The sequence below is a fragment of the Nipponia nippon genome, unplaced genomic scaffold (genome assembly GCF_047370975.1).
Source record: "Nipponia nippon isolate SJK-2023a ecotype South Korea unplaced genomic scaffold, ASM4737097v1 scaffold_2, whole genome shotgun sequence".
NCBI classification, from domain to species: Eukaryota; Metazoa; Chordata; class Aves; order Pelecaniformes; family Threskiornithidae; genus Nipponia; species Nipponia nippon.
This window is the reverse complement of record NW_028262336.1, coordinates 101,126,009-101,153,271: the sequence shown is the minus strand read 5'-3', so window position 1 is coordinate 101,153,271 and position 27,263 is coordinate 101,126,009. Positions and strand designations below refer to the sequence as shown.

The following is a 27,263-nucleotide window of genomic DNA, read 5'->3' as shown; positions in this document are numbered from 1 at the left end:
GCCCCTGCCGCGACGCCACCGAGCGAAACCAACCCCCGGAGACGCTCGCTAGGCCCGGTCCGCCACGGAGCCCCGCTCCGAGACCTCACAGGAGCCCGCGCCGCGACGGGACAAGCCCCCAGGCCCGTCTCAGCGCCGTCAGGGTGATGCCTGCGGGGACGCCGGCCGGGACCGGGGGGCTGTGCCGGAACGGGGACGGGAGCCGGAGCGGAGGGGACGGGAGCCGGAGCGGAGGGGCCGGGACGGGCCCGGGCGCCACCCGCTGCCCCCTCACGGCGGGGCTGCAGGAAAGGGGGCTCGCGGCGCCGAGCGGCCGAAGGCGGCGGTCACGTGGCCACGCCTACAGCGTCCAATGGGCGGTGAGGAAAGGGGAGGGAGAGTCACCCACCGTCGGCCACGTGACGGCGCGCGCGAACGGTCAAGCGGGAGAGGCCCCCCCCACTCCCGAGGCTTAGCGTCACGTGACGCGCTTCTCTGCCCGCCCCCACCCCGGCCCGCCGCTGTCACGTGCGCGGTGCCGGTGCGCGCTCTGCACCCTTTCGGCCCCTTGACGTGCGGCGCTGAGCGGCCGTAACGGTCCTAGCGTAACGGCCGTAACGGCAGCGGCTGCGGAGAGGGCCGCTCGCCCCGTCGCAGAAGCACCTTGGAGGCAGCGGGAGCGCCCAGCCCGCCGGGCGGAGGGGCCGCAGGGAGCCTGGCGGGGGATGTGGCAGGGGCCGGGTGAGGAGCGCTCGGGGCGGTAGCCTGCTTGGCCGGGTCGGCGCCCCGCCGTCGCCGGGCTGGGCGTCCCCTGCGTGGGGCTGCCGGTTCCTCCCGCCCCTTGCGTTTCCGTCAGGGCGCTGTGAGGGCTGCGGCTTGGCGGGGGCGGGAGCTGGCGGCGGTGGGGAGCGGCTGGACGGAGGTCACCGCGGAGACCCCGGTGCGGGTCTGTAAGGCTGGCCATACCCAGCCGGAGGAGGAAAGGGTCCTTCTCACCTAAACAGGGCTCGGCTGGGGGTCGTCATCCGAGTGACTTGGCGAAGCTTTCTCTTGGTCCGCCTGAGAATTTCTCCCACCCAGCCCTCTGGAGTCTCTCTTCCTGCTTGGCGTAGCTCACAGTATGTTCTTACAGTTTTGCTTTTCTGATTCATGGTGTTTCAGTTCATCCTTCCCTTTGTTGTCTGCTTCCTGACGGCTGAGATCTAGCTTACTGAAAAAGCAGGGCTCTCAACAGGTTTTTTTTTTTTTCCTAACTGGGCTTTGTATAAACAATTAGTGTTTCTTCAGTTTTTAATACAATTCTTCTAAATTAAATATTAAAGGAATATTTACTTTTTAAAAGGAACTTTCAGAGTTCTAATTTAGGCAGTTTAAGTGATCTCTTTCCGAAAGCATGTTGTCTACTGACGAAAGGTAAAACGGGCTTTAATTGTTTAAAGTAGGGGTGGGGTTATGAGAAAAAGATGCTAAACATTGTGAATGGAAATGTGTTTGGAGCACAGAGTTCTTTAGGGAAAACAGTGTTTGGGAGAAGCAATAATTCTTTAGAGCCTTAATATGAATGTTTTCCTTTTCCTGCTTATCTCTGTATGCATCAGATTGAAATACGGCTATTGCTTTAGAAGGTGTCTTGTCCTGAGCGAACGACTTCAATAAGCTGCAGTAACGGCTCAGCTTAAAAAAAAAAAAAAAAAAAAAAAAAAAGGTGTATTGTGATTATAGTTTTGTTATGGTGGGTGGATGACTGTCATCCTACTCAGGGTTTTTTCCTATGGCTAAAACAGCCTTATGTTCAATAATATTAATGTACGTGGTGGTTTTTGCTTGCTTGTATCTCTTTCAGCTGGTTACTTGAAGCAAATAGGAGGTCTGGTTGTCAGTTCTTAGATCAGCAGGTTTTTCTTTCCCTGTATTGCTCATAAAAGGCATCCAAAAATAAATTGTGCAGACGTTTCAACACACAGATTTTGTCATAGAAATCTTGCCTTATGTAAGGTCTATGGAAAGTAAGTTAAGGCATGTGATTTCAGGGAGTGCAATATCTTTTTCTTGTCAGGGAGAAAGCTGCAATAAAATCACTTGGTTCACACATCTGATTAATGTCAATAGTATGTATTGTTTCCTTGTTCTTTCTCAATACTGAAGTATGAGATTAAAAAACCAAGCATGACCTGGAGAAAACATGGGGAAGATTGGTGTTACGTCTAGGACTTGACTCTTTCTTGGTTGAGGTTTACTTAAAATTAAAAAAGGATCAAGTGTGCTAGTCATTTTGTGTTGTTCTAAAGCCAGATATCCTAGCTTTTGTGTTCTCACTGCTGTTAGACAATTCCCGTTAGACAATTAGGAGAAATGAAGGCCTGAGCCTGCAGTTTCTTTCTGTGCAGGAGTAAGTCTGCCCAGCTAGAATAAACCGCAACATTGGAGCCTGAGGAAAGAGTGAAACAAACAAACATGCAATTGTGTTCAAATAGTCTTTACAAATAAGGGGATAATCTTTGAGGAGTTAACTATAGTTTTTTGTTGCAATGACAATTGGTACTGTTTTCCCGGTACGATGTTGTGTTAGGCTATTGTTCTCTCCAGCATGGATTTGTTTAGCTGAACTATAAACTCTGTACAACTTTATCTGAAATCATTTAACAAAACATTTTGTGAACGCTGTCTTTTTTTTTTTCTTTCCCAAGGCAGGGATTTGTGTTTGCCTACATGTATCACTGAGAATCAGCCCACTGTTTCTTTAGAAAGCAAACTAGTGAGAAGTTGAATGCATAGGCAGCAGTTTAGCACGGAATTTTTGAAGGGCTTCTGTCTCTCAAAGCATGTGGCTTTATTAAATTGTGAGCAGATCTAGATTTTTTTTTTTCCCTGTTAGTGACTGCTCTGAGTTCAATTTCTTTTTATCACAATATGTGGCCAGTTCAGTTTCCTTCTCTACAAGTCATCCTTTCTTGCTTATTTTTAGCCTCACTGAAATTCAAACAATCATCTTTGTTTCTGTTCCTGTTTGTATACTGATATTGTTGGATAACTTCAAAGATGTCAAAGCAGTTAGAAGGGGTATTGTTGATATAAGCTCCCTCTGCTGGTTAGTTCTGCAGTAGAAATAAAGCTATATGGTGTATAGTTGTTTATCACTGAATCAAGCAGCCAAAATGAAAAGACAGTTAAAAGCAGTGACATACAGCGTTTCTAAAAGCAGCTCTATACCAGTGCACCAAGTTTAAGCTTATGAATTTTATACTTATAAGGTTTTAATTGCAGTTAGCTTAAAATCTAGATGTTGATATGTAAGTGACAGATACTCCTTAGAACTGCTGCTGCCATGTTGCATACAGAATCTAAACAATAGCTTGAGAGCTAATATATTGAGACAGCTATTTGCATACAGATTAAAATAACTTCGTTACTTTGGACTCCATCTGGTATATTTGTTACTACATTGCACTTACAAACTTTCAGTTAAAGTGCAGTCGTTGCATTGTAGCGAGGTCCAGGCCTCTATGTGATTATCAGGAGAAGTAAACAATAAACTTTGCTCTTTTATTGATGCAGTACAGGAAGGGCGAGTGAAGGACACTGTTTCTTTGTGCAACTGCTTGCAGTGACATGACTGAAGTCTCCTAGATCAGCCTTTCATGGCAAGGATTTGCCCAGAAGAAACTCTGCGCGCGCCTTCCCTTCCCCGTATTCGGACAAATGTTGCGCAAGGATGAAGTTTGAGTGTGATTGGTGTGAGAGGTCAGTTGCAATATTGCTGAGTGTCTACCTGTTTGGAAAGTGTGCAGTATGTTTTGGAGGATGCTAAAATTAATTGGGTTTCTATTTTGATAACACGGAGTTACTTTGACTGACATCTCCATTTACAGTACTATATGTAAATATGTATTCCCCAAATACTTTTTTCCCCACTATAGACCTTTTTTTCCCCTCCTGTGGCAGCTAGAACTTTTATTGGAAAACTACAAAAGTGGCTAAGGTTGTTAAGAAATCCATCTTTAGAGAGGAAAAAGGTGGTGCTTATGCTTAGCTTGGGCATTTATTTTCTGTGGAAAATGGAGAATAAGTAGTTAAGACAACTTTCTATGTGCAGTTAAAGCTAAGAAACAGTAGTCCATGTATAAACCCCAGAACTTTCAGATTTGTATGTTATTTGACTCATTTAGATGTCAGCATAAACAAAAATAGCTACTGTAAAAATGTTGCAACTGAATGATGATAGGTACTCCAGCAAATGGCAGCATCTAAGGACAATAGTTATAGAGAAGGGGAAAAGGTTGTGTGTTTGGGGAGAAACAGTACATATTATATAAAAAGCAAGAAGTGTTTTTTGTTGTTTGCTTGTTTTTGTTTTTAAGGATTTTTGTTGCTAAACCTAGAGAGACTTTAGGATTGAGATTTATTAAAGAAACTAACCTGCCAGTGGCAGATGAGTTGTCATTAAAAACCTTTTAGGGAAAACCTTTGAAATAACTTTGTAGGATTGTAGTAACAGTTGCAACCGGAAGTATATAGCATTGTTTTAGATAAAGCGGTGTTACACCTGCCAAAAATTGTAAGGTTCTTCATCTGTGGATGGAGTTCATTGTTCACGTCTTCAGTCTGGAAAGTCTTGTGTGCTTGAAAGCTTTTCTTTTATCTACTGGTATTAGTTTGTCTGACAAGATACCCAGTTGAGCTTTGAGGTGTGGGAAATGTGGTGTAACTCACATAGGTTTTGAAAGTGCTTGGAAAGGTTTTGTCAAAGAGGAGTGGTTAACTGAGTCATACAGTAGTGGAAAATAAGCCAAGCAGATTAAAGACCTAGTGCAAAGATCAGAGAGAGAGAGCTGAAGTAGCACATTTTAAATGGGTTACCTTTAGAATAGGTTCTCAGCGTGCTGTAAAACTTGTTAATGTTAATTTACTAGGACATACTCCATCAAAATAACATTTTGCCTTCATGTCTTAAATTGATAGGATGTGTTGAAAAGAACTTCAGTGAAGAAAATATTTTCCTTAATGTCCAGTTTATGACTCGTTTGTGCCTTGCCAGTTGTATATTATATGAGGCAAATAGGTAGAGTCAGAAGGGGCAATTACTTGGTCTGCTCAAAAGAACAAGTCATCACTGTCTCCTTTTAATTGATTGATAGTGTCATATGTTAAAAGATTTGCCAAAGTGAGGTAACAAATCTTAGCAGCTAACTAGCCTAAGTTTGTAACTGGACTAGAAATTAGGAAGGCTTAAATGCATTCAAATCTGTTTAGCTGTGTAGAACGTGCTGTGATCTTGGCATCAGGTAGACTTTCAAAAGCTGTTCTACAAATACATCTATTATGAATGTGCCATCTGGAGACTTCAGGTGTTTTCAAGACCTGCTTCAAATGTGAAATGTAGAGTCAAGTCAGGCTCTTAGTGAGAGAGGTGCCTATAGAACAGAGCTGGATTTGCTGGAGCAAGGTTACGAAATTTGATAAGGAGACAAGTCTAGGTTTTGTTTGTGTTGGATTTTTTTGTACACATATTTCCACTGTGACCTCAGTGTTTCTCACACTTTTTAAAAATACTAATAATAAACCCCCTCCTTCCAAAAAACATCTGCACTGAACAACCTGTATTTTAGGATTGACTGCTGCTCTTGAATAGCTTTCTGAAGCCATGTCTTGGTTGTCAGCACAGTTTTGAGAACCAAGCATCAGAAGCAAAGGAAAGAGGCTCTCTTGTGTTCTCACTGTTGTCCGTATCTGATACCCAGGCATCATCAAGAAGCAGCCTGACTTGAAAGCAACAAAGCAAAGACTAGGGGGATGGGATAGGACTGGAGCAAACAAATGAAAAGGAAGGAACTAAATGTTGATGAGAGGATGACATCTGGATAGAGACTGCATTTCTTACCCATTAAATGATTCCTTAGCAGCCTTTTTTTTTTTTTTTTGATAATTTCTTGTGATTTGTATCATGTCACTGACATTCTGGGGAATTCTCCACCTGGTGCTTTTCAGATTTCACAAAACTTGCTGATACCCGTGAACGTGGGGATCATAGATTGTCAGTAGCAGAATCCCTTCAGGGTATGAGCAATGTTACAATTTTTATGTGCAGGATTGAAGGCCGAAATAAGCTCTGTAGGTTTGTGTTGACTGTCAGCTTTGTTCTTGAGCTGGTACAATTGCCCTGAGGAGACTGGGAAAAAGGAGCATTGTGGAAGGATGGATTGTATACATCTGTGTTCATTGACAGACAGTGTATATATACCCAATCATGTTTCCAGCTTTTAATGTGGTCCAGCTTGTTTCTAAATAACAGATTATGACAATTTCACTTAATCACATTTCTCTGATGTGTTTCACTGCTTAATTGTACAAACTCCTGAGTTTGTCTTGTGCTTTTGTGCTCTCACAAATAGTTTTTGACCCTAATAACAGCTTTTGATTATGCAAGAGATGGCAGATTTGGGTCATATGCTCATCAGCCCCAGCTTTATTTTTCATTTGCAGGTTTCACATATACGTCAACAGCTTGCTTACATGGCATATATAAGTGGTAAGACTACAAAAAAATCACACGAGTGAAAATTTTGCAAATGGGAATTTCAGCTGAAATTCCCTCTGAAAATGCCCTCAGAAATCCACTCTGCCACCAGTGGGTATTTGCTAGATCACAAGCTTTTAATAAGTTTGCTTGTACAACAGCAGATGTTCAGTTGTACTGAATACAGTTTACTTAAATATCATGTTAAGAAAAGATCTGTACTTCCAATGTCCTACCAGTGACTTGCTGTTTGTTCACCTTACTACATGGGAATATAATTACATATTTCATATACAGTAGAATGTTATACTTTCAGAGCCACAACACGTCTTTTCTCTCGTTTAAAGGAAATTATCTTATTGCCTGTTGATGAAAGTGCAAAATACACTTTTAATAAGCTTTTGGTTTTATTACAGCAATGTCATCTTACTTGTAGAAACATCATGACACACAGCAGCATCATGGTGGATGTAGGCAAGTGGCCAATGTTTACCTTACTGTCAGCTCAAGAAATAGCATCTATTCGGAAAGCATGTGTATTTGGTACATCAGCCAATGAAGCTATATACATAACGGACAATGATGAGGTAAGGCTGTAATAAAGTGGAACCTATACTCTACAATTAGTTGTTTTCGCAGTCCACTGAATACTTGTAAAATTAATAGCTTCTCAAAAGCATTGTGTGAGATTTGTGTATTTAAAAACATGTTGGATGTAACTTGTAAGGTGGTTTTTGGGGTTTTGTTTGTTTGTTTGTTTTGTTTTTTGTTTTTTTAGTCTTGTATGGGGCTAATATAGATGGAGTATTTAGAAAACTTACAAATGACAAAAGCTAGGATGAATTACATGCACTTTTGAAGACAGAATTCAAAAGAAGTTGTGGTAGCTTGAAATTAAGTGCAAGCACTTCAGATATGAAGATATAAAATGAGATTATGGCTTGCTAAGTAACAGTACAGCAGAAGATTATCTGTGGATTTTAATGATTCAGAAACTCAGTGTGAGTTAGCATTGTGCTGCTGAAAGAAAACAAGGCAGATGTTCTAGGATGTATTAATGGGAGGGTTTCTTGTAAGACCAGGTAGAGTAGGATTTTTTTGTTTTTCCTATCAAAAAAAGTCCTATCAAAGCTGCCTGTAGGATGTGCCTCTCACAGTACAGCTGTGGCTGCTGTTTACAAACTGCTTTTAAAAGAAGGTGGTATCTTCCACTTTCACAGTTTAATACTTTTTATAGTACGGTTCCTGCAAATTAGAAGCCTAGCTTCTAGGCCTGCACGGATCTGAAGAATTCAGACTCATCAGTTAACTTCCAGAGTGTCCCCGTGCTGACTCTTGAGCTTGTTAACTTCCATGAAGGAAGTCTCCAGCCCTCAAGAGTCCGTGGCAAAACTGTCATGGCTTTATGAAGACCCGGGTATTACCACATCTGTGCCTACCTGAGTATGAATCACTTAAAATGAGTATTCCTCTGTTTTTCAGGTATTTGTTTTTGGACTGAATTGCAATAATTGTCTGGGAACTGGAGATAATCAGAGCACAATAGTACCAAAGAAATTAGAAGCCTTATGTGGAAAGAAGATTTCCAGTCTCAGTTATGGAAGTGGACCCCATGTTGTACTTTGCACCGAAGGTAGAAAATTAACATTTAGTATAGAAACATAAGTTACAGATTTTAAGTTCCACTTGCATTTAACAAGAATGGATTAAGGTGTAATTGTATTAACTTGTTAATTGGTCAATGTACACTAAGGGGTTCTCACTGGTCTTAAGTGGAACTAAATGTATTCTGTAACAGGTCAAGTAAGTTTCTGTTACATTTCCATTATGTTGCAACTGTAGAGTTTTACTCTATTATTTATGACATACTCAGTCTTACCTGTGCACTGTCATGTATTGCCACAATAAATCTAGAGGTTATACTGTGACGTATGTATATACGAAGTTGTATACAAAGTACATAATTTTTTAGTGTACAGATGATTCTTGTAACAGTTTCACTATTTGTTAATGTCCTTTCACTTTCATGTTGGCATTTGCTAATTTCTTAGAGTTCTATCTATCTTAATTTCCTTGGAATTTTTGGTGGTTTTTATCACAAACTTAAATATTTTTGCAGATGGTGAAGTGTATGCTTGGGGACATAATGGTTACAGCCAGCTTGGGAATGGCACAACCAATCAGGGCATTACTCCTGTTCAAGTTTGCACAAATCTGTTAATAAAGAAAGTGGTGGAAGTAGCTTGTGGCTCTCATCATTCCATGGCACTGTCGTTTGATGGGGATGTAAGTTGAAACCTGTTTAAACCTCTTAATCTCCTTCTTGAAGTGAATAGTGCAGGTGACCTTGCAATCTGAAGTTCTCTCTTTCTCTACAGTGTAGTTACAATATAACATTTTCTTCTGCTGCCTCAAACTGGGGTCTCCTTTTCTTCAGAGCAGGCTTGAAAACAACCCCCCACCCACCCACAAACCCCAACAAAAAAAAACCCAACCCAACCACAAGAACAAGGGAATAAAAGGCTAGTAAACTCTTGTGGCTTTCATGTTTCATGTCTCACAGGGATGAGACCAGAAAGCTGTGCCACTTGGAGGCCAGAGAATCGTTTGTAAGGTGCACATGTAGCATTGTTATTTGCTTGCAGTTCTGTTATTTAAGGGGTATATTGAGTTGTTTGTATTCACTGGTTAGCCTTTAGTCTGTTTGTTGTAGTCTTCGTGATGTCCACGCTGGTACTGTGAGAGAATGTTGCTCTGCACACCTCTGAATACCTTTGTGTGTAGCTGATGAAAGAGCACTTGGTTTGTATCCAAGTCTCCTTTGTGCTATTTGTTGACATGGCTTAAGGCTATGTGTCACAGGAAACATGTACAATTAGTTTCCAGTTAGTCAGATTTGACGAGCGTGCGTGAACTTGATTAGAGTTGTGTGTTACTGCATGGAGGAAAGCCTGGTTTCAGCTCTGCTTTAACAAAAGAAGAGTTCTAATTTTAAAACCTTCCTAACAATGAAAATGGAAAACACAGTTCTTTCCATCCTGGTAATCTGAGGGTGTCTGTGTTATGATTCAGTATGGAGTCATAGTGCAACAGTAATATAAAGTAGCAAATCAGTACTTTGAGGGTAGGAAAGAGACATTAGATTAATTTAAGTGATCTGTGTTGTATCTGAAAGGAGAGCCTACACTTAGGGAAGATCTTCATGCTGTCATGTTTGACTTGGTTAATCTATAAAATTTGGTTTGCATGTGGGAGGGCGAGGGTGTTCATGTATTAGTTAAACTGGTGGTGCCAGCTGCTGTGATAGCTGCCTGTGATGGCCATGCTGTCTCTTGTAATAAACGTAACATGCTTGAAATCTCAATGGAAGCAAGGAAGTTTCCTTATATTTACCATGGAGTTGATATTTGCAGCTCGCTCGCCATGGTGGCTAGTTAATGTACTATAAATCCATCCCTAGTGTACCTTGCAGTATCTTAGTCTATTTGTGCTCTGAGGTTTTATCTATACCAGAACTGATTATACTGAAAACAGTGAAACGTGTTAAGCAGAGCCTTATTTACAGAAAGATTTGGCTGCAAAAACCCGTGTAACTTGATATATCTGGATGTCATGGTTTATCTGGATGTCATGGTTTGGTGAGCCTCCATCCCTGGAGGCATTTAAAAGACGGGTAGACGTGGTGCTTGAGGACATGGTTTAGTGGTGGACTTGGCAGTGCTAGGTTAACGGTTGGACTCGATGATCTTAAGGGTCTTTTCCAACCTTAACAATTCTATGATTCTATGATTCTAACCCCAGCCAGCAACTAAGCATCACGCAGCCGCTCGCTCACTCCCCCCAGTGGGATGGGAGAGAGAATCAGAAGGGTAAAAGTGAGAAAACTCAGGGGTTGAGATAAAGACAGTTTCATAGGTAAAGCAAAAGCCACGCACACAAGCAAAGCAAAACAAGGAATTCATTCACTACTTCCCATCTGCAGGCAGGTGTTCAGCCATCTCCAGGAAAGCAAGGCTCCATCACGCGTAATGGTTACCTGGGAAGACAAATGCCATCACTCCAAATGTCCCCCCCTTTCCTTCTTCTTCCCCCAGCTTTATATGCTGAGCATGACGTCATATGGTATGGAATATCCCTTTGGTCAGTTGGGGTCAGCTGTCCCAGCCGTGTCCCCTCCCAGCTTCTTCTGCACCCCCAGCCTCCTCGCTGGTGGGGTGGTGTGAGAAGCAGAAAAGGCCTTGACTCTGCGTAAGCAGTGCTCAGCAGTAACTAAAACATCCCTGTGTTATCAACACTGTTTTCAGCAGAAATCCAAAGCATAGCCCCATACTAGCTACTATGAAGAAAATTAACTCTATCCCAGCCAAAACCAGCACACTGGAGTTTCAGAGATGCATTGTACTTCGAAGTGTTTGTGGAAATACTTGGCATAATTGATTTGTACAGTTGGTTCAGTGCAATTTTAATGCAGTACAAATTTGAAAACGAAGTATCTTAATGATAGACTTAAAGTACTGCAGACATTTGTGCTTCTCTGAGAAAGGAAACTGATTAGCTCTTTGGCATTTTGATCTACCTTCTGAGATGCTCTACCTTAATTTTTTTCCATGCTATTGAAATTAAGATATTTTATAGAGCATCTTCAAATATTCAGTAGGAATCAAAGATCCAGCAAATACAAGTAACAAAAAGCAAAGGACTAATGCTTTCTTTTGTTCATATTACACATGGTAAATGAGTTGTGTTGGTGGGAGGTTTTTTTGTTCTTGTCTTTGGTTGGTGTGTTTTTTTTATTATTTTTTGGTGGTGGAGGAGGTGTTTGTTTCTAATGACTGAGTTTTGGTTTGGTGTTGCAGTTAAACAGGAGGCTTCTGGCACCAAAGGATGTGCTGACTTCACATTAGGGTATCTCTGTCAGTGTGCTTTTACTGACTAGCATGTCTGTGGCTGGGTGTTTCCAAGAGGACAAACTTTTTAACTGGGAGAAGTGCCAGAGGATGAACTATCAGAAACAGTTTTTTGCCAAGCTATGGGTGTATATGCACATAATAAAAATTGAAAGAACTGAAAATATAAAGCTGTAAACTTTTTTTTTTTTAATAGCAAACTACTTCCCTGTCTTCTGGAGTTCTAGATGAAAGGAACGAATATTTTTGGTTTTATTATAATTGGTTTGCCACTGGCAAACTTTGAACTGTCAGAGATGGTGCTTATTTGTTAATGTCATTGTGTAACAGAGTTTTGCTACTGTGAAGCATGGGCTGATGAAACCATCTCCTTTCACAGCTCTTGAAAGATAGAAAAGATGTATGATGAGTGTCCAGCAATAACCTGGTTTAGGGTTCTGTAAAGAAAACTAAATAGCTGTAAATTGGGGAGTTCGCCTTGTCTGGGGAACATATAACATTCTGGCTTGCATTCCTTTTTCCAACGTCATGGAAGTATAAAGACAGTCCACTCACTATGCTCTTTGTCTTATAGTCTAACTTATATTTAATATGGAAATATGTTCCTTTTGTTTCCTCTTGTAGTTAGATGCTCCAGTTCTGTAGCAAGAAGCTGAAAAAAGTGCTATGTTCATATTTGCTAGATCAGGCCTATTTCCTATTGCTGTTTATAATTTTCAGCTGTTGAAAATTATTTTTAAGCATTTTAGCTTGTTGAATAGAATAGTTTACCCAATCTGATGCTGACTTCAGTAAGATAATTTATTACCATCATTACTATTATTGAGGCCTAAACTGCCGGTTTTTGTTTGTTTATTTTTATGGACAGCTGTACGCTTGGGGCTATAATAACTGTGGTCAAGTTGGATCTGGATCTACAGCAAATCAGCCAACTCCTCGCAGAGTTTCAAACTGTTTACAGGGTAAAATGGTAGTTGGCATTGCTTGTGGTCAGACCTCCTCCATGGCTGTAGTAAACAATGGTGAGGTAAGCATTGCTGCATTCTCATGCTCTCTCTCTGTTACCCAGACTTATGAAGTTAATGTCTGAACATGGAGAAATGCTGACATGGAGTGCTCAAGTGATAGAGTTATATTGATAGAGTTATATAGAGTTACATCGATAACTTCTCTGAGACCAATTTAAGGAAAACTCTGCAATTAACCGGAGATGCTATCTTTACACTAAACGTTCCTTCTTATGGCAAAGACTGTATTGGAACATAATTCTGGCTGAGTCTGCAACTACAAGAATTTGAACAGTTGTGTTAAGCATGTATGTCTTCCTTATTTCAATAGATCGTTTAACATATGTCTTAATTAGGTTTTCGAAAGCGTGCACAATTAAATAGTTAATCTTCCTGCAAGAACACACTGACTGATCCTGGTTCTTAAATACATTGCTTAATTGCCAGCAATAAAACCAAATCAAGCTTTTAAACATTGCCCTAGTATTGTGCAACTGTTCGTTTCACATAAGTTTATGGTGCTATTTTGTTTCTAGGTATGAAACCTCAATTTTACTACATTTCACCAAACTTGGAGCATAGCATTTCTTTGTGACTGGAGTGACTGTAAAAGTCCCTGAGGTTGAGATGAGCTTTCATTGTATATACTTTTTGTCTTGATGTGTCCACTGTAACAAAACTAAAGGAAAAATTAGAGCTAAACTGGGGACTTCAGTAATTAGTGAACTAATTCAGTAGCTGATCAGAATAACTAATTTCTTTTTTTCTTTAAAAAAAGAAGTAGTAATAAGGAGCATGGAAGGTGTAAAAGTCAACTAAAATGTTGATGCTATGGGAGAGATTTTGGTGTATTGTAAGTTTATTGCAAAATTCCTAGGGCTTCAAAGACAAATAATTTTAGAAAGCTTCTTTAAAAGGTAAATGCAGGATTGAAAAGTTGAATACAGTCAGTCATTGCAGTATATTTAATATCTTTCAGCCTTCTCTATATTGCTCTTGAAACAGTGTATAGTTTTTTAAGAAGATGTGCTTTTTTGACTTGTACTTGATACTAAGTCTTAAATGTTCTATTCTTCTACAGAGGAGTGGCTTAATTTTATTTTCCTTTTGCAATCAGGTTTACGGCTGGGGTTACAATGGTAATGGTCAGCTAGGTCTTGGAAACAACGGCAATCAACTAACGCCGTGCAGAGTGGCAGCATTACATGGTGTGTGTATACTCCAGGTATGTCTAACATGGAAATGAAAATGCATTCATGTTGCTAGCATCTGCTAAAACTGTATCTTTGGAATCTTATACCTGCTTCTAGATTTCACAGTTCAAATACTGATTTTTTTTTCTTTCGCTTCTATAAATTATATTAGGTTTATAAAAAGTGCAAGTAAGCTGTAAAATACTTGCTTTTGTAAATGTTCCGAATGATTTAAAGTTACCTAGTGTACCTATAAGTACATTATGACATGGATACAAATTGCATCTTTGTTACAAAGCTGAATGAATGAAACCCACTAGGCAAAGACAAGAAATGAAGGGGAACAAGAAAACCAAGATGTTCAAATTAGATTCTACATTAATATCCTAATTAGCCCTTCAGAAGTGAGAGGAGAGGCAAAATGAGTGTCATGGGTGTGGGGTGGGTTGGTTGGTGGTTGTTTTGGTTTCTTTTCTTCCCAGCTAAAGAATGAGACTGAAAATTGGGATTTCCTAGGTTTTTAGTAAGGTTCTGCGGAGTTTCATGTGGTAACTTGGGTTGAACGGTTGTTGGCTGTTGAACTGCAGCTCTCATAGTTTGTACAGTATTCAAAATATCAAATTCTCAAAGTATTTCAGAGTTGCAAGGCGTGATGATGGCATTTGCTGTTCTTCATGTGAAGGGTCTGCAACTGAAAGCAAGTAAAGGCTAGGGAGGCTTTGCAGTAAATTATTTAGGAGTAACCAATGAACACTAAATTAATCAAGTTGGGACTTTTCCAGTACTTAGAGTTAATGTATTTTGTATTAGCTTTAAGTACTGAGAAATAACACGTTGTAGTGCTAAATGAAGAATGCCTGAGATATTTAACATCAGCCAGGCTAAGGTAATGTGTGCAGTAATTTTGTTTCTCATCTCTGTTTTGTTTAGTAGTAATGCTTATACATTTACTTACAGATTGCCTGTGGCTATGCGCACACACTAGCACTAACAGATGAGGGTTTGCTCTATGCCTGGGGAGCTAACACTTACGGGCAGCTAGGAACTGGCAATAAAAGTAACCAGCTAAGCCCGGTGCAGATCATGATGGAAAAAGAAAGGTAATCTTGCTGAAGCTGTTTCTGGATTGATAAGTCTGAGCATGTGTTATGCGGTGTGTAGTGCTGGAAGCATGCATGTTTAGGGCTTCGTGGATTGTTCTTCTATCGCTAATGTTAAAAGCATAGGAAAGGATGGTAACTTACTGTTTACTATAGATTGAGTGCTTTTTGCTATCTGTAGTGATTATTGAAAGTATACATACTTCAAGGTTGGACCAGATGATCCTTGAGGTCCCTTCCAACCTGATATTCTATGATGGATTTGTATTTGATACTGAAAGATAATGAATGACTAAGTGTTAGGCTATTCTAAATCTGGTTCATTTGATTAAAAATTTGGAGCTATGAAATCGATAAGCAAAGCTTTTAAGCTGTATTGAGGCCTACATTAAAAAAAAAAAAAAAAGGAGGGGGGAAGGAAGCACCACCTTTGTAGGAAGTGACCTGTGAGGAAAAAACAATTTTCTGAAAGGCTGACCATAGCCAACCATGAAAACAGAACTTGATTTGCAAGGTTGCTGGAGCTAAGGGCAGATACTATTACTGTTACCAGTGGTACTAGTCAGTAGTTTGTAGTTTCTTAGCTTCCTAGAGTCATAAAACAATAACCCTAACCCTTGTCCACCCTCTTTCAGCACCCTTGTCATCCTCATATTTGGGATGGCTCTTCTGCTGTTCACCTACAAACTTGGACCTCAGTCCCATTCTCTGGATTCATGTGTATACCTATAGATTAATGTACCTTCGTTTGGAAAGCTCTTAGTCTATAAATCCCTTAATTTGTAAATCTCTTAATTTATAATCTCCTCTTAACTAGGAAACACTTGTGGTTGGTTTTTCTCCATTTCCAAACTGTCTCTGTGGGAAGTCATTCCTATTTTTTCCTGTTTCTCACACTAATATTAAATTAAATGTTGCACAGTACTGAGATTATTTAAGAGCTTAAAAATGGGTGGGGGGAAAGAAGAAAGGAACCATCACAATAGAAGCCACTGAGGTGAGGCTGGCTTGTCTGTGAAGGAACTGACAGTAGCACAGCAAAATGAAATATTCTTTAAAAAAGCACTGGAAGAGGAATGTGTATGTTTGCAAATAGATCAACTTTGTTTTCTTAGCGATTTATTTTTTGAGTGAACTAAGAAGAACTGTTGCATTTAGAATTGTATGTGAACTCAAGCATGGGATTATAATAAAATTGGCATTTGTTCAGTGACTAAAGGAGGGAGAAAATATCATAGAACTTCTGCTTGGAATCTAAGGGAGAGATAAGTCACTTGAACTTACTCATCTTGCTTGACTTGGCTCCCTTGGAAACAGTGCTGTAAGTGGGTGAGCTGTCATTTCCTATGAAGCATATTAATGCTGCTTTTCCTCGTCCTTTCATTTATATAACTCTTTTGTCATTTATATGTAATGCTGGTGACAGTTCCTTAGGAGGTGGCATTTGATGCTGTCTTGAAGAATATTGCATATATAGCTTGTAAGGAACTTTTAGGCTTTATTTTGTCAGCTTGGAGGAACAGTTGTGAAGGTCAGCTTCCTGAATTTTGATATCAAGTATATGCTTAACACATTATCCTGTACTGTAAGTACATGTGTTATAGTACATGTTCTACTATGCTTCTTAAGTATACTGTAGTTACTCTCAAAATAAGAATCTGTTCTGCTAAGGAAAGAAAGTTTGGGGAAGGAGGTAGTTCAGGTGGAGAGCTATGATGGACAATAAGCTGTCCCTAAAATAATTACTTTATGATGTCTCATGCAGAGGTGCTGAAAGATCTCAGTGTTGCATAGAGGTTCACAAGTTGATAATGGTGTAAAACAACGCATTAGTCTTTTATGTGCCAGAAATTATCGATACATATAGTGACAGTGATTGTAGATTCTTTCTGTGTTTTATCTTGAAATAATTTTTGCACTTAAAATGTGGGCTTTGTGCTAAAAAAGCTCTTTGCCTAAAAAGCTAACTCTTCATGGATATTGTTCTCTAAAGGAATAAACATTTTGATATGTATATTCTTAGACTGCTTGGAAAGACCTTTATTTGTCCCAGTTGATCTGTTTCTGGCACAAAAGCATGAAATCCTATGATGCATCTTTAGCATGGAGAAAAAAGAGGAAAGCGTAGCTTTTATTTTGAACTAACGCTGGAACTTCCCCTGGTTTTTGCTTATCCGGTGAACAGAGACACTGGAAACGTCCTTGCGGTCCTTTTAATGGAAGGGCAATTCTTCTCTGTTCTTATGATGTTTCAGATAGCAAGATAGGGATTGTGTGAGCAATGGGAGAACAGAATAGATAAGTGTGCATCAGAAGCTCTAATATTTTAAGGAAGTATGTGAGATGGGTGAAAATACTATATAGACTTTATTTAAAAAACAACCCTAGCTTTTCAAGAATGTGGAGTTAAATGCGTGTAGTCACCTCTCCTCAAATGAAGCACTGTCCATGTTCCATGCTGAATCTCAGTGTTGAGGAAAGGAAACTTACAGCAAAATAAGAAGTTAGAAATACAGGCAGTAGGTCAGATCTCTGTCTACATACAAAAAAGCCACATTAAAGGCAGGATAGATGGGTTTCATAATAAAGGATTTATTGAAAAATACGTAGGATCTAAATCTCAAAATGAGAGAGTTTTTGCAACATCTGTTTGAATGAAGTTCTGAAAAATGCTCTGCAAAAATCTTAGTAGTGTAACTTCCCTGCCTGTTCCCTAACTGGAAGTTTCGTAAGCTCCATAAGCATTTCTTTCTGAGCGTAAATGTCTGATGTGCATTGATTTTAAAGGGGAAAAACAAAACTGTGTTTTGCTTCATCCCTTTCCCATGGTTATGGAAGAAAAGAAGGAATGTCAACTGATGAGAATGACATAATTAAAGCAATATCTGATTACAATAAAATCTACAAGCAATCTGAAAATGTCATTGCAGCTTTTAAATATTGATCCATTCAAACAGTATCATATTCATGCCGGACAAAAAGAAGTACAGGAGTGTAGATGCATAGTTTGGTTGGCTGTTATTTTGATGAGGCATTTGGAAAGTCACTTGATTCTGTACCTGTAAGTATCTTACAAGGTTTCTTCTGTTTCCAGGGTTGTGGAGATTGCAGCCTGCCACTCTGCTCACACGTCGGCTGCCAAGACCCAGAGCGGCCAGGTGTACATGTGGGGCCAATGCCGTGGGCAGTCAGTGATCCTTCCCCACCTCACTCACTTTGCCTGCACTGATGATGTGTTTGCTTGCTTTGCTACCCCTGCTGTTATGTGGCGCCTTCTGTCAGTAGGTGAGAACAAGCTCCGATATGGCAGCCAGTGCTTTAATCTCTGTGTTCATTACACAGATACCACTTCTGCAGCGGGATGGTTCCTGCTTTAAGGAGAACTGGCAATTAAAACTAGCTCTCTTGGCTAGGTTTTTTTTCTTCTGAAGAAAACAGTCTATTTCAGCAGCTAAGGATCCAGAATAGGGTTAACAAGACTGATTGTTTGCCAGCATACATCTGGAGAGAACCCAGTTTTACCATTGCACTGTGAATATTGTGTATTTCCTACAGTTGTATTGTTTGAGCTCCAGCTCAGGACTGGGAAGGACTCCTGGATCATTCAGCATAACTTTTTTCTCTTAAAACTATTCCTTCCTCGAAGATGCTTGCTCCTGATGCTTGTTCCTTTGGCATCTAACAACTTTGAATTATAAGTGTTGTCTCTAGCTTTCCCATCTTAGTATTTACCCTTCCAATATGAATATGAAAGAGTGAATCTCTCTCCTATGTTTCATGTTAGGAAAGTAAAGTAAAAGAATTGCAAGTTTTCATTTTGTCAGATGATTTCTCTCAACTCGATTTAGTTTGACTTTCCCCAAAGACAGTCAGGCTTGTAAATAATAGTCCCTGTATAACAAGACCCTAATATAATTGTTTTCTCTGTTGGAACTCTGTTCTTATACTGCCCTGGATTACGCTTTGGGATGCAGTCTCTGTGACCAACAAATAAGCCCAAGCCTTTCTTCTTGATTATCTTTGATTCACATGCTGCTAATTCTTATTTGACCCCAAATATGCTATAAAGTACTTAGCTTGCACTTCCTTGAAAACATGAAGGTGTTTTCATGTTCAAAACATGAAGATATTTTCATCTTAGATCTGCCGCTTCAGCTATCAAGATCATTTAGGAGATCTAATCTGTTTTCATATTGACAACAGATCCCAATTTTGTTAGTCCCAGTACAAAATTGGGTTTGTGGAGGGATCACATCCTAAGTAACCTTTCTCCAGATTCAGACTTTATCCTAACCCAGCTTCTCCATCTTAACTTCTCATTTAGCCTGTTATCACATTTATAGAGGTCCAGATAACAGCATCTCTCTGTAGAGGAAAACTGAATAATTTTACTAAAGAGAGAGAAGATTAGCTTGGAGTGATCTGCTTCTGGGTAAATCCAAGTCTTGTTTTACCCTACTTCTCACTTTCTCCATTCTCCAGTCCTCTGCGATATGTGTTAGTCTTGCCCTCTGTAGAGGTCTGATGGTTGTCCAGGTCTGTTGCCTTTTGCTAATAGTGAAGGCTGTTTAAATGACATCTCCCCAGTTTCAGTACCTTTCAAGTTCTTGATTTTTATGAAGTATTCCCAGACTGAGTATAACAACGTATTTGAATTTTGTACCTGCATTTTAATTCCTCTTAGCCTTTGGGGGTTCTTCCCCTCTTATTCTGATAATCCTACTTACTGAATATTTAAATCAAAAGCATTAATTCTGAGAGCATTTTTAATCTGTATTTTCCATATGCGCTTTTTTCTTCCCTTACCTTTTTTATTCTTATAGGTTAAAAAACCCCTTTTTTCTTTTTATGTTTTTTTGGGATTTGTCTCAGTGAGAGCTAACTCTGCATAAAGGTTATTGTTCTACTTCCAGTTATGATGGCTCTGCCAAAAAAAATGAATCAGTCACTCAGGATTGGCTGTGGTGAAGTACAAATCTGCAGCATTTTTTAAGGAATGAACTTAAGGTATTTGGAGTGAAAGTTGATCTACTGCATAGCTTAAGCTAAGCTGATGACCTAGAAAAAAATCACATGAGCAAATGGAGGGGGATTGGAGCATGGTTTAGTTAGTCCTGATGAGATGCAGGTCCTGTGGATGATCCATGTAAATCGGAGGAGTGTATGGTCTTTTGTGGCACAAACACGACTTGTCTGTCACAGCAGTTTGTTATAGCAGTATTTCTTTTCAAATACCAACTAATTTAGCTGTCCCTAATGGTGAAGAGTAATTTGTGGGTTGTATACAGGTGAACAATATGCAGTCCTGTGGGACACAGGAGACAGGCCACATCCCATTGTAGTGGAAATCCACTTATTTTTCTTTTCCATACTTCGCTGCTTAGAAGCCATGTGTTTTGAAACACGCTTTTAAGATGCATCAACAGAAGCTTCAAATAGCAGGTTAAATTAGGTTTTCTAAAACTTCAGAGTCCTTGCTTTACTACAAGCCTTAGCCAACTTGTGCTGCAACTCTCATATGATTTCTAGGGACACAGAATGGGACCTCTGTAGGACCAGTGCCATAGGCCTTAATGTAAAGAACTGTCAAAAAGCTGTGATATATCAGCTTTAATCCACTTCCAAAACTGCTGAAGTCCTGCGTCCTTGGTAGTAGATACTGTGTTCTTGGTACAGTCTCTCTTCTTCAGCAGCACTGCTGCTGGATTTTGTGTTGTCATAACTGACTAATAAACTGAGTTTAATGGTGTCAGTGATAGCTCATGTTAGCGAGCCCTGGCAAAGACCTAACAGACAACCTGCTGACTATATCCAATCTGCCAGCACAAAAAAGCAGCCAACTGGTGGCATGTTTTCTTACTATTTAGGCTCAGATCACACCGTGTCCGCGCAGTTGAAGTACTGTACACCGTGTCTCACGGGAGTTGCAGGTGATGCTGTGGATTCCCATTACCAGCAGTTTGCAGGTTAGCCACAGAGACTAGTTTGCCGTTTGCAGAGCTGAGGTGACCCAGCATTAGCACTGAGCTGCCAGGAGGCTGGCAGTTTCATGGGTGGTGCCCAGGCTGAGAATGAGAAAGGAGGTTCTCCCGGTACTTTCCCGGGTGCTGTGCTACCTCTGTGCAACGAGCTGGAACGGGAACTGCTGACTGCTGCTGTCTGTAGCTGTTGTGGAGCAGCCCTTGCCAACAGGAAATGGTATTGGATTAATTCATTCTTCCCATTTCACTGCTTAAGCCAATGGAGCCCTGATACTGACCTATTTTCCTTGACATGCTCTTAGTTGAGCTGCTAGCTTTAGGTAGTGATGTGCGTGATCCATTTAAGATGCTTAACGTGGTTTTTTTGTTTGTTTTTAAAATTGTTTCTGTAGAGCATGAAGACTTTTTAACAGTAGCAGAGTCTCTGAAGAAAGAGTTTGACAGCCCAGAAACCTCAGACCTGAAGTTTCGTGTGGATGGAAAGTACATCCATGTCCACAAAGCTGTTCTGAAAATCAGGTAGTGGTCATGTTTCATAGCTCTTCTTTATACAGAATAACCTCTTAGTATCGCATCTGAGGGGGGAAAAAAAGTAAGGGGTAGGGAGGGACCCTTAAACCTGCAATATATAGCATCTATGTATCCGTAATCACTTTAAATGAAATGGTTGTAAAAGCAGTTGAATTAAAACTCTGTCTTAAAATGGTCCGTATTCAATTTTCATTAAGCCTATTTGTTGTTCCCAGGATAATAAATTCTGTTAAAGTTGGTCTGATTGCAATGTATACACAGACATTTCTGTAGCATAGATCAAATAAGAGTTTTATTTTGATGTGCAAGTATAACAATGCCTACAGTATTAGGAACCCAAATGTGGACCACTGGCTGTGATGGGCTATGCTAAAATACTTGTGAATATTGCAGAGTGCCCCAAATACATGTTTCAGGGGGACCGTAATGTAATGTTCATGTGTACTTATATTAGTGTTCCAGATGATGTCTTTGTCTCTTAGGTGTGAACACTTCAGAACCATGTTCCAGTCATACTGGAATGAGGATATGAAGGAAGTGATAGAAATAGACCAGTTTTCTTATCCTGTGTATCGTGCCTTTCTTGAGTACTTGTATACAGACAGTGTTGACCTTCCGCCTGAAGATGCAATAGGTATTGCTTATGGTCCAATTATGTTAGAAAGCAGCATCCAGAAAAACTGAGACAGGGGATGCAGGATAAATATGTTAATATAGGCTTCTAATCTAGCCTATAATGCATTTTACTGGTGATTAATTAAGCTGTCTCTAAAATACTGTTGTAGCAAACTTACTACAGCAAAAATGGTGCATATTCAGAAATAAACTATGAGCAGTTTTTTCAAGGCTGGGAGAGAAACTATTTCTCTGGGTTAAAATACTTGTGTATTTTACTAAATTTAGTCAATTATTGTTTCGGATAATATGAAAGAATCTCAGTAGATCTACTCGGGGAAAACTTGGACAGCAGAGCAAAGAGCAAGCTGTAATTCCAGCACAGATTTTTATAATGGTAGCTTTTTGCTCGCGTTGTGGTGCCTGTTTTGTGACAGTTCCACTCTCGCAAGCAGTTAGGTATGCAAATCAGTGGAACAGCTTGCGTATTTACAGAGATTAACAGGATTGTGGCATGAAGTAATAAAAGGCCTTTCTTCCTGTGTAATGGTAAAATACATTTTTCTGAATAGTGACCTACTTGCAAAAAGCATGTTATAGACATATAGAACACTGCATGCAGAATACGGATGCAACCTGTGCCCCGGGAGCATAAACTGTTGTTGAAAGAGCAGAGATCATCACAAGTGACTAATACGATGGCATTTTAATTGCAGGACTTTTGGATTTGGCTACTTCGTACTGTGAAAATAGACTGAAAAAACTGTGTCAACACATTATCAAGAGAGGAATTACTGTGGAAAATGCATTTTCATTGCTCTCTGCTGCTGTCAGATATGATGCAGAGGTAAATTTCTAAACTACAATCTCTTAAATAGGTGGCTGCTTTCTGACTTAAACTATGGAGAAAAGCAGCACATTATATTTTCATATAAACTCTTTCTCGCTTACTATCAGATAATACTATTTGCCATTTTCAGAATTTGAGAATGTTGGAATTAGAAAAAAATGTATTTGCTATGAGAGATGTATTTTTTTTTTTTGTCCATAAACCAATACTGGGAAGGTGAACTAGTACACAGATACCTAAAGATGACTTAAGTCCCAGGCTGAGAGTCAGTATCTGTAAATGTTTACGTTGCTTAATTTCACGGTAAAAGGTTATGAGCTGTGCCAAGCTTCATGAATTGCTATTTCTGGGGGCGGGGCGGGGGGGGAAGCCTGTAACAAAAAATTTCTGAGGATGAAAACACTAACTCTGAAACAAGGGAAGGGTTTAAATACAAAGCAAAACCCATAACACATTACGAAAAGCAGTCTTGTAAGCCTTAAGTTACTTATTTATAAGGTTGTGTGGTGTGTGTGATGTCATATGGTGGTAGGTTTGGGGACTGAGTGCATTGGGGTTTTTTTTTGGTTGGCGGGGTGGTTTTTTGTTGACTTTTTGTTTAGCTACAGTCAAATACACTTTCAGTTTTCACAGTATGCTAATGAAATGGCAGGATAAGAACTGCTTTAGGGGCCTAATCAATTTTGAAGACAGAGAAACAGTGTGTAGAAAGGGGGGAGGCTAGCAAACTTCCCTGCTGCATTATGTCTGATTTCTCTACTAGATCATTAACATGCTGCTTCATGAACTAACCAGGAAGTATTCCTGGGCTTGCGTCGGCTAGTAGTGTTCAGCATAGTATCTGTGCATCGATCATGTTTGCAGCTTCGCGATCAGTTAGTTTTTAACTTGCTGCTTATGCTTATAAAGCAGTTTTGGTACTCAGTAAATCAACTCATTGCTTTTACCTGTACTTAATATCCAGCAATTGGCATGCAGATGCCCTCTTATTTCAGAGCTTTGCAGCGTGTTGCTTGTTTGATACACCTTACCCAAAGGGCTGGTTGAGTGTCTGAATTGTGGCTTCAGATCTGTTGTGAATGACGACTTCTTTGGTGGGAGTTCATGGAAAATAGGAAGATTTCCACATTTTAGCCTTAAAAGATTTTTTTGGAGGATGGGCCTTCAGTATATGATTGATTCCGCTTGTAAGGGCTAAAAGAAATCCAGTTACTTTGCCTTGGCTGTACCTCACTAGCTAAATGAGGTTAGAAATGAAGTTAGAAACGTAGGCTTAAGTGCTACATCAGGGAGAGAATGGGTGACACTGAGGGGTTGGTTTTCAGTAAAAAGTGGTTTTTACCACTTTTTTTGCGGTAATACTAGATGGGGGCTTGGAATTGCTTGGGTGACGTAGTTTATTCAAGGGACCGTGCGTCTGGAAGACAACAGTTAAAAGAAGCTGCTTCAGTAATTTAAAATACCTCCATGACATGAAACTCTCCTATACTGTCTTTTTTTTGGCGATTGACTGAATTGAAGTGGCTAGAATTAGGTCAGGTCTGGCTTCTTATTGTAGCTTTTAAAGTAATCATTGGATGTACCTTGTGCCTTTATTCACTTAAGTCTCTCTTAACTACGGTTTGCTGGGAGTGCATCCATCTGTAAATGAAATTCAGCCTTTTTTTATACAGAACTTTAAATTTTCCAAAGTTACTTACTAATACTACAGTATTTCCGTTTATTGTATGCTTCTGTTGCATTGACTTGGAATATGAATTTTTTTAATAAAGTAGTGCAAAATATTGTAATGTGTATGATGTAATTTTGTTTAAAATGTTAGTTCATTCTGTTATTTAAAAAAAAAAAAAAAAAAGAAAACCCTCAGTGTTCAGTTCTAATAAGCTTGTCTTTTTTTGTTGCACAGATGCCACACAAGTCAAGATCTGCAGCTTCAGAATGCTTGGTTTTAGGCCAGGATATATTTTTGTATTATTGTTGTGTCAAGAACTCTCACTGGCACACAGTTGCTCTAGCTTTCAATATTGACTTTAAGTGAAAACATGAATATTAATCAGTCTTTCATACCTCATGTGGCTTAAAGAGCTCTGCGAATATGTTATGCCTTACTGCAGCACGCAGTCCGCTGAGCAGCTAAGGAAGGGTGTGTTCTCACGTACAAAGTAGTAGTTCTCCAAACTTGTAACGTAATAAAGAAAAGAGAACAGGGCGGGGAGTTGCTGTTTTGCAAGGGCTGCAGCATCCTCCTTACAGCAGCTTAGATCTGCGCCACAGAGCTGATTTCCTCCTCCAAAGAGGAGTTGGAAACAAATAATCTGAGTGGGAAGCATTCTGTGGTCAACCTTATATTGACGACTGTCTCTTGGGTTTTTTTTTTAGACATCTTTTCTCTCTGACATCACGTGGGTGCAATGATGGTTGTCTGTGAGGTTTTTCTAATCCTTAAATGGAAGGCACTTCCAAGTAGACTCAACTATCCAGAGCCCACTTTCTGCAAGAATTGCTATGCTGTATTGCTATGCCACAGTGCTTCTTTTGAATCATTTTTGGGACATCTGTGAAATGCTTTGTAACATGAGTCTGTTTCTAACGCCCAGGAGGGCCGCCTGCCTAAACTGTGCCTTAAAACTACTCAGTTAGTATACACTTGCGTTGAGCCTGGTGACATGCACCTTCAAGGCTTTAGTTAAGCCCTTAACTAAGCAGGACGTCAACCAACCTTACGTATAGATTTGAGTTTATGTTAATGGAACAAAAGAGCTGAGTTTTCTTAATCCATGGTTTTGGTTATATCTCATTACCCCAAGATCTCCTGTTTGTATCGGGTTTTAATAGCTGCCAGCGAATGCAGATGAAACTCTTCAAGTGGGGAAACCTTTGAATTATGTATTGCTCAGAATAGCTGATTTTTGTGACTGCAGCTATATAGTGAGAACCAAATTATAGTTACTTTTCCCCTTGTAACCATGTTACATGGGTAGAATTACTATTTTCTGTTGCATTTACGTAGTGGCTGTGTGGGGGAAAAAGATTGAGAGCCACGGGGTTAATGTGTTTGTCTAATTCTCTGCAAAACATAAAGCATATACAGGCATTTGTGCCTGAATGTAATTTTCTGCGATGGAAGCAAAGATAATAACATTTTTTTCTTTTTTTTTTTTTTTTTTTTTTTCCTGTTTAGGACTTAGAGGAATTCTGCTTTAAGTTTTGTGTCAATCATTTGACGGAAGTGACACAAACTACAGCATTTTGGCAAATGGATGGTCCCCTGCTAAAGGAATTCATTGCTAAAGCCAGTAAATGTGGAGCCTTTAAGAACTGAAACGAGGCTGTAAGTTACGGGTGTTTGGAGGGTTTTTTTGCAGTTATAAGAGGATGTCATAACCGTACGGGTAAAAGCGAGTGCTACCTGTTCTCTGGTACCAGAAGATGTGAAAGGGCACAGTGAAAACAAATGTTTTCTGTGCTCAGGAGTGAACTGTTGTAAAAACGTCAAGCAAAATATTCACTTGCATTTAGCAAACCTGGATGGTGGAACCAGCTGGAGATTTCGGACGGAGAGAGCAGACACCGCAGCGTGCAAAGGATACCGGCTGGTGTTGAGGACTTACCGTTTTAGCCTAGGAAACCGCAGTTCTAGCAGCACCTGTTCCTATTTCCAATTTACTTTTTGGGGTTGGAGAACAGTCTGACCTGAGCCACTGAATAGTGCCACTTAAATCATTAATGCCCCGGGATTATGGAGAAGCAAATGGCATGGGTATCTCTTACTGCATCTGCGTGATTGTGAATGAATTTGCCATTTGCTGTGTGTCATTAACCAAGTGTATTCGGCGCTTAGAAAAGCGTGCGAAAATAATATATCCTCAAAGCCTACGCAAGTGACTTGGGAGAAAAGGGTCGCTAGCAAATCTGATTGGAAGTAAATCTCTGTATTTGGGTATACCTTACTATGAGTTGTAACGTGTACTTTGTGTAATCTGTTTAAGCAATATTTATAATGGTTAATGGAAAAAATTCCCTCTGTGATGACTTCAGATTACACTGGTTCCCTTGGAGGGGAAGGGATACGCTGTTCTGAAAGTGGGGGTTTTGCATTTAAGTGCTGTACAAATTTAAACTACGTGTAATAAAACTCACTTTTTTTGTACCTGTTTGCTTGCAGACTTCTTTGGACTTTGAAGAAAATTGCAAGCTTTTTGTGTTACATACAGCATAAAGTTGCTTTATCAAAAAAAAAAAACCAAACCCAACAAAAAACCAGAAAAACCAAACCAACCCAACCCCACAGCCGATGTGTTACTGAATCTTACTGACTTGACTGTGCTTGACAAATACTGGTCATCTCCATTTCAGAAAACAGCAAATTTATCTGTAGGCACTACCGTAGACCCCAGATCTAGCGATCTGATTTTTTTTCACTCATAAGCCCATCTGGGACTGTAACCTTCCAGCAGGTGTGTACGGACACACACACCTACTGCTTTTGTTGTGCGCTTTTCAGGTGTTACATCCCCACCAAATACAGGTAGAGCAGAGAACCTGGAACTCCAGACGTGAAGTTTAGGTGAACTACAGGTCTAATT

General features: G+C 39.9%; 1 protein-coding gene across 11 annotated transcripts; it reads left to right on the top strand.

Moving 5' to 3' along the window:
• Positions 1 to 459: 459 nt before the first annotated feature.
• On the top strand, positions 460 to 26,827 carry RCBTB1 (RCC1 and BTB domain containing protein 1). Of its 11 annotated transcripts, XM_087757631.1 has the most exons (14): positions 460 to 1,097; positions 3,535 to 3,720; positions 6,930 to 7,080; positions 7,976 to 8,126; positions 8,613 to 8,779; positions 12,269 to 12,427; positions 13,525 to 13,632; positions 14,558 to 14,700; positions 17,795 to 17,985; positions 21,074 to 21,200; positions 21,695 to 21,846; positions 22,544 to 22,674; positions 25,859 to 26,008; positions 26,197 to 26,827. In XM_087757631.1, exons 2-13 carry the CDS (start codon positions 3,692 to 3,694, stop codon positions 25,997 to 25,999), a joined length of 1,650 nt encoding a protein of 549 aa, XP_087613757.1. In that variant the 5' UTR covers positions 460 to 1,097; positions 3,535 to 3,691; the 3' UTR covers positions 26,000 to 26,008; positions 26,197 to 26,827. The 11 variants fall into 11 exon arrangements, with proteins under 11 accessions (XP_087613757.1, XP_087613756.1, XP_087613755.1 ...); XM_087757630.1 differs by having other exon boundaries at positions 461 to 720; positions 25,859 to 26,827; XM_087757629.1 differs by having other exon boundaries at positions 461 to 1,097; positions 3,585 to 3,720; positions 25,859 to 26,827.
• Positions 26,828 to 27,263: the final 436 nt, after the last annotated feature.